This window comes from Sinocyclocheilus anshuiensis, unplaced genomic scaffold (genome assembly GCF_001515605.1).
Source record: "Sinocyclocheilus anshuiensis isolate Anshui unplaced genomic scaffold, SAMN03320099.WGS_v1.1 scaffold1543, whole genome shotgun sequence".
NCBI classification, from domain to species: domain Eukaryota; kingdom Metazoa; phylum Chordata; class Actinopteri; order Cypriniformes; family Cyprinidae; genus Sinocyclocheilus; species Sinocyclocheilus anshuiensis.
In genome coordinates this window covers 932,174-939,664 of record NW_015551074.1, presented here as the reverse complement: position 1 = coordinate 939,664, position 7,491 = coordinate 932,174, and the positions used below count along the sequence as shown (strand labels likewise).

The 7,491-nt window shown below is 38.2% G+C and overlaps 2 protein-coding genes across 2 annotated transcripts in view; one reads left to right on the top strand and one right to left on the bottom strand.

Annotated features, from left to right (window-relative positions):
- Window positions 1-1,770, bottom strand: part of LOC107662238 (F-box only protein 7-like) — an 8,940-nt gene extending 7,170 nt beyond the window's left edge. Inside the window, exons 1-3 of the mRNA XM_016452179.1 lie at window positions 1,723-1,770; window positions 1,372-1,500; window positions 515-707 (exon numbers count right to left, since the gene is read on the bottom strand). Coding sequence (XP_016307665.1) covers window positions 515-707; window positions 1,372-1,493 — 315 coding nt within the window. The 5' untranslated portion in view covers window positions 1,494-1,500; window positions 1,723-1,770. The remainder of the gene's footprint in view (window positions 1-514; window positions 708-1,371; window positions 1,501-1,722) is intronic.
- Window positions 1,771-2,455: 685 nt separating this feature from the next.
- The window catches only part of LOC107662217 (tRNA-splicing ligase RtcB homolog), an 8,782-nt gene continuing 3,746 nt past the window's right edge, over window positions 2,456-7,491 (top strand). Inside the window, 7 exon segments of the mRNA XM_016452153.1 lie at window positions 2,456-2,630; window positions 2,840-2,983; window positions 4,372-4,429; window positions 4,432-4,609; window positions 5,603-5,759; window positions 5,843-6,002; window positions 7,055-7,230. Of these exon segments, the coding sequence (XP_016307639.1) occupies window positions 2,538-2,630; window positions 2,840-2,983; window positions 4,372-4,429; window positions 4,432-4,609; window positions 5,603-5,759; window positions 5,843-6,002; window positions 7,055-7,230 (966 nt within the window). The 5' untranslated portion in view covers window positions 2,456-2,537.

Genomic DNA, 7,491 nt, shown 5'->3' with positions numbered 1-7,491 from the left:
TTTTTAAAAAATTTCTTTTTTTTTTTTTTTTATTCTGTGCTGTCTGTGTAAATTTTTCTGGGTTCTGTATTTAATGTTTAATACAAATGTATTATCAAAATGTTATCAAACCAATTAAACATATAATACTATTTAATATGTTTTCAGGAATTCAGTTTTTTTTTTTTTTAAATATATTCTGTGTTTTGTGATTTAATACAAATTTATTACATAAAAAACAATGGTAATCAAATTAATTCATAAAACTTTAACAATTTAATTAATCTTTTAAAATGTAATCAAATCAGGGTTATTATAGTTAACTAAAACCATAAAATATTACATTGCATAAAATAAGCATTAAAAATGTAAAAATTAAACATTTTTATTCCAGCTACTTGTGAAAGCAACATTTCTCATTTTCATTTAGTTTAATTTGATGTACTAAAACAACTTAAACTGAAACAAAAATTAACAAACTATAATAATTATGTTGCAATAAACTATAATTGCATATTTATGTGTCTGAGCTGACCTCCTCGCTGGATGTGGGTGTGTTTGTCAGGGCAGCTTCTGCTCCGCTCGGGGTTTCTGGGGCAGTTTGTGTTTGCTGGGGCAAAATCACAGTGATCATATCGCCAGAAACAACCCCACACGAGGAGAGCGTCTGTCCCGTGTCCAGCAGAACCGCCTTCCCGTTCAGAGACAGACTGAACTCCACATTAGATCTGAGCAGAGAGGGACAGACACACGAGAGCTGCTTCAGATGGGCAGAAATTAAAGTGTGAGCAACATGACTGAGCAATACTACAGATCAAAAAATCCAGCTACTAATACCACATATGTGTCCCTGCAGCACAAAAGCAGTCTTAAGTCGCTGGGGTATATTTGTAGCAATAGCCAACAATACATTGTATGGGTCAAAATGATCTATTTTTCTTTTATGCCAAAAATCATTAGGATATTAAGTAAAGATCATGTTCCATGAAGATATTTTGTAAACTTCCTACCATAAATATATCAAAACTTAATTTTTGATTAGTAATATGCATTGCTAAGAACTTCATTTGAACAACTTTAAAGATGATTTTCTCAATATTTAGATTTTTTTGCACCCTCAGATTCCAGATTTTCAAATAGTTGTATCTCAGCCAAATATTGTCCTATCCTAACAAACCATATATCTATGGAAAGCTTTATTCAGCTTTCAGATGATGCATAAATTTTGCATAAAGGTTTTGTACTCCATATTAGGGCTTTCTAAACACAGCATGGGCTGCTGACCATCAGTTATGTTGTGGCTATGATGAACACAACTAAAACACAGTCACACACACACACACACACACACACACTCACACAAGAGGAGCAGCAGCAGCATCTCAAACTCACCCCAGTCCGCACTGAGGCAGCAGGGCGTCTCTGACCCGGGCACTGAGCTCCGACAGGGTCGGTTCTGGTCCGTCCAGCTCCAGTCTGCGGGTCTGTTTGTCGATTCTCACCCTGAGCTTCATCCTGCAGCTGAATGAAAGCAGATCCGCTCACATTCACTTTCATTTCGCTTCGGAGCTAATCACGTGACATCCCGGACACTCCGCATAACACTTTACTTTGACTTAAACAGCAATAGTTCAGCGTTATTTACTGCATTTAGTTCAGCGTTATTAGGCCACAGCAAATTAATCAAGAAAAGCCTCTGCTGAATGTTTGTATTCAATAAAAAAGGAACAAAAACAAACGTACCTTTCACGCAAGTCAAAGTAGCGCAGTGAAGCCAAACAAACACAGCTAAGCGAGCTTTCCAAAATAAAAGTCCCGCAATTACGTCATAAATCTGACACGTTTATAGCTTAATATTATTTGTCAGTCAAATAATAAAAATGTATTGTATTTTATTAACTAGCAACTATTTAAAGGTGTTTAACTGTCGTAGGTCGGTACAGAGCAATTGTATTAATTAATTTAGGTGCATAATTGAAACATCAGTTTGTAATTATTTTGTCTTTGTCTTTATTAGGGTTGCTAATAAATAATGTAAATATAAAGACTTTTTGCAACCCTAGTCTTTATATTTACAACTCTTGGGTATATTTCTGTTAATTTTCTCTACATTAATTGCAATAACCGATTATTAAAATAATCTCGCTGGCCAGTACAATGACAATAAAGCGCTTGTAATATTGGACAAATTATGTATTCGTTACAGTGCTGCTTATACAATGCAATTCTATATTTGACCACAAGAGGGCAGTGAAAAGGCTGATGCGTTTTGTAACTGAATTTGTCCAACAGGCGGACACAAAAAAAAAACATCAGGATAAAGTCATTAAAATATCCCGACGGTTTTGGTTTTTTAGACATGTTTTCGCGCTATAAACGTAATTACTAATATTTAATAAAATAGCACTCGCCCTCTTCTGATGTAATGTGTGCGAACAGCAGGTGGCGCCGAAGATCCCGAGATATATCCGTATAAAGCAAGCGAAGAAGAAGAAGATCCGGAAACGCGTGTGAAGATAGTTTGCTGTCAACAGTGCGTCTGTTAATTCTATTTTAAAATGAGTCGCACTTATAACGATGAGCTTCAGTATCTAGATAAAATCCACAAAAACTGCTGGCGGATCAAGAAGGGCTTCGTGCCGAACATGCAGGTAAATCCGCCGCAAACGTGCTCGCTTTCGGGTGTGTTTCAGTGACGCATTAGCATTAATACACCCAAATATTCTAACACTACAGTCTCTGTGCTGATTAATAGTTGCTTCATTCCGCTGTCACGTGCTCGTAACTCAGACTCCGCCTCATGTTATTGTGGTTTTAATGTGAAATGTTGCTCAGATTGAATGCAGTGTTTGGTCTTCAGGTGGAGGGTGTTTTCTATGTGAATGATCCTCTGGAGAAACTCATGTTTGAGGAGCTGAGAAACGCCTGTCGTGGTGGAGGTGAAGTTACAGCACACACGGTTTTTTTAGTGGACAATTTGTGCAAACAACAATGTATCTTTGGAGTAGAACGTTAGGTTAAGCAAAAAAGGAAAAATATATAGTTATTTAATCAGTAAATAAGTAAAAACAAGGGATTAGGGCTTTTTTGTAAAGCATACTTGTATTATAGCAAGATTAGTGCTGGGCGGTATGACCAAAAATTTATATCACGGTATTTTTCAAAATTATACCGGTTCACGGTACATCACGGTATTTTTTTTTTATGCATAACCGGGTGTTAACCATATTTTCTACTGATTGAGAGGAAATACTGATTCATGATTACCCATACATAAAGATTTAATTCCCGAATGAATCAGCCGTTCAAACGAATCAATTGAATGAATGATTCAGGGATAAAATCAGTGACTTACCGTCACCTGCTGGTGGATTTAGTTTCATTTTTAGCATATAATTTCAGTTATTTAAATCATATTTCTGTATTCAAAATTTTATATTTAAAACATGAATGTATGAATTTAATTGCACTCATGCCACCTCTGAGCCACATTAAACGTCTGAAAATGTACCTACAAGCCACTTTTGTGTTCTTCTGCGCCACCTCTGTAGTACAAATTAATTTATTAATACTAATTTCATATGATTGGTAACTTGTGTCTTATTCTACTACTTATTATATTGCAGGTGTTAAAGCAAAAAAAAATCTTTTGACTGAAAATTTCGCTTCGACCAAACCTCATTCCTCAGCCATACCATAGTTTTTTTTCTTCTTGTAATTAGGAGCGCTTGTCCTCCTAATTAAAAAATTTAGGAGCACCTTCTGATCAATAATCAAAAATTCTGATCTAAAATTAGCCTTCCTAATACGAGACTCCTTAAAGTGACTTACAGGAGTATCTTTGTAATGGCATCATTTTCATCTATTTCAAATTAAAAAATGTATGTTTATAATCTTTTTAAAATTTATATTTAAAACAATATGTAGAATAAGACAAATAAGTTACCAATCATATGAAATTAGTATTAATAAATTAATTTGTACTACAGAGGTGGCGCAGAAGAACACAAAAGTGGCTTGTAGGTACATTTTCAGACGTTTAATGAGGCTCGGAGGTGGCACGAGTGCAATTAAATTAATAAATTCATGTTTTAAATAAAATTTTGAATACAGAAATACGAAATTATACGATAAAAATTAAACTATGTCCGCCAGCAGGTGGCGGCAAGTCACTGATTTTATCACTGATTCATTCATTCAATTGATTCGTTCGAACGACTGAATCATTCAGGAATGAAGCAAGTGACTGTCTTTATGAACTGACGGAAATCCGTCGTAGCGACGGAACTTTAATCCCTGTATTCAGCTCCAATAAATGGTTTGTAAAAAAGAGACACGGGATAAATGTTTGATATCATTATTTAATCACATTGGAATCGAAACTGGGAATAGAAAAGAATCGGAATCGATAAAATTCACACGATACCCAACCCTATTAACGATGTGGCGGCTCACGGTTCGTCTCGTCTGCAGGTGGCGTGGGGTTTGACATTAACTGTGCCGTCCGTCTGCTGAGGACTAACCTGGACGAGGGCGACGTGCAGCCGGTGAAAGAGCAGCTGGCGCAGTCCATGTTTGACCACATTCCCGTCGGAGTCGGATCCAAGGGCGTCATTCCCATGGGAGCAAAGTAAACACCAAAACAACAATAATACTGCACAGCCATCCCAACATTTTCAATTAGAACTTGATTAAAATGAAAACTGAAAATACAACGATGAAAGTCAAATGAATAAAACTTCTTTATTTTTCCAGTCAGTTTATGTTTATGCTCTGAACTTACTTGGCATCAGCGATTAATTGTTTATTGCAAGAAATGAAATGAAGTAATACTTAATCGTTACATGCACTAATATAACAGAACAGTTACCAGTGGAATTTTAATACATGAAATTATTTTGTGAACGATGCAACGAATCATTAAAACATCTTAAAGGAGTAAATATTTGCTTTTAATAAAACTTGGCTGGCTGTGCAGTAGAAAAAAATTTATAAATAAATAAATTGTTAATTGAAAAAGCAGAAATAAAATAAACATTAAATGAAAAATTAGAAATGTTGCCTTGGCAACTAAAATAAGTTTAGGTTGAACTAACTGGAAATAAATAAAACTTAAATGAAATCTAAACATCTAATGTTTTTATAAAAAAAAAAAAATCTAATAAAAGTGACAAAAGCACATCAAATTAATGCTAAACTAATTAAAATAAACGGAAAATATGAGAATAAAAGCGTTCAAAATATTAATACACTATAATAGTAAATAAAAAAAATACTTGTTGCCTTGGCAATTAACTGAAATAAGTTCAAGAAGTTAAAGCGCTAAAATTATTTTAACTGGAAATAAATAAAAATTAAAACTGAACTAGAACAGAAATAATTTTTTTTAACCTAAACAGTAATAAAAATACAAATGGCACATAATTAATTAAATTGATTTAAAATTAAAACTGAAAATACAACAATGAAATCGAATTCAAATTAATAAAACTATAACAGTATAAATAATACTGTAATTATTAAGTTGCAGCGCTAAAATTAACTGGAAATAAATAACTGAAACTGAACTTCAAAGAAAGCAAGCATTTAACCTAATAGTGTGTGTGTGTGTGTGTGTGTGTGTAGATCTGGAGGAAGCTCTGGAGATGGGTGTGGACTGGTCTCTGAGGGAAGGATACGCCTGGGCTGAGGATAAAGAGCACTGTGAGGAATACGGCCGGATGCTGCAAGCCGATCCCAACAAAGTCTCGTCCAAAGCCAAGAAGAGAGGACTGCCACAGGTGCACGCATTTACAAGACCACACAACACAAAGCCCAGCAAATTCTCTCCGAGCTCATGTCATGTTCTCCTGCTGTTGTGTAGTTGGGGACGCTGGGTGCAGGAAACCACTACGCCGAGATTCAGGTGGTGGATGAGATCTATAACGATTACGCTGCGAAGAAGATGGGCATCGACCACAAGGGGCAGATCTGTGTGATGATCCACAGCGGCAGTCGAGGCCTCGGCCACCAGGTGGCGACAGGTGAGCCGCAGCGTCATGCTAGTGTTGTTTTAGTACGGAGATACTATTATAGTTTTCATCTTAGTGTTCCGTTTTCATTTTAACTTTAAAGTTCCATTTTTAAAAATGTTTTTCAGTGTTTATTTTTATTTTCTATGCAATCGCGGCACACAGTGGCCCGGCTAACCAATCGCGGCACACAGTGGCCCGGCTAACCAATCGCGGCACACAGTGGCCCGGCTAACCAATCGCGGCACACAGTGGCCCGGCTAACCAATCGCGGCACACAGTGGCCCGGCTAACCAATCGCGGCACACAGTGGCCCGGCTAACCAATCGCGGCACACAGTGGCCCGGCTAACCAATCGCGGCACACAGTGGCCCGGCTAACCAATCGCGGCACACAGTGGCCCGGCTAACCAATCGCGGCACACAGTGGCCCGGCTAACCAATCGCGGCACACAGTGGCCCGGCTAACCAATCGCGGCACACAGTGGCCCGGCTAACCAATCGCGGCACACAGTGGCCCGGCTAACCAATCGCGGCACACAGTGGCCCGGCTAACCAATCGCGGCACACAGTGGCCCGGCTAACCAATCGCGGCACACAGTGGCCCGGCTAACCAATCGCGGCACACAGTGGCCCGGCTAACCAATCGCGGCACACAGTGGCCCGGCTAACCAATCGCGGCACACAGTGGCCCGGCTAACCAATCGCGGCACACAGTGGCCCGGCTAACCAATCGCGGCACACACTGGCCCGGCTAACCAATCGCGGCACACACTGGCCATACAAGACCATATCTGCAGATTAAACTTTTTTTTTTTGTAGAAGCATTCTTTAAATGTGAACGAGCATCTCATGACTACACCACGTTATGTACGAGAAGCTGCAAAAGACACATGCACAAGTGGAATGCACAAAACATGGCGACATTAATTTAAGTAAATATAATATGCGATACATTGCGTCACCAAAAATGATTGAAGTCATGTACATATATTGCGCGATAAGTAGATATATTGATTATTGCGACAGGCCTACCTGCTTAATATTTCTCACTCTGGCGTTTAGATGCTTTGGTTGCGATGGAGAAGGCGATGAAGCGGGATAAGATCACGGTGAACGACCGTCAGCTGGCCTGCGCTCGCATCATGTCTCCTGAGGGTCAGGACTATCTGAAGGGCATGGCGGCCGCCGGCAACTACGCCTGGGTCAACCGCTCCTCCATGACCTTCCTCACTCGACAGGTGAGCTCACCAGTGTTAATTTTGACAGCAAATTTTGATTTAGTTTTAGTCAGTCTTTTGACTAAAATGCCATTTAGTTTTAGTAATTTTAGTCATCTGAATTGTTTTTAGTTTTAGTCGACTAAATATCATAAGATTTTAGTCGACTAAATCTACAGTAAATTTAGTCCACTAAAATCTAATGGGTTTAGTTACAGTGCATTTATTAAGCATTTCTCTAAAATTTCCAAACTCATTATATAGGTTTGATATTTTGTCAGG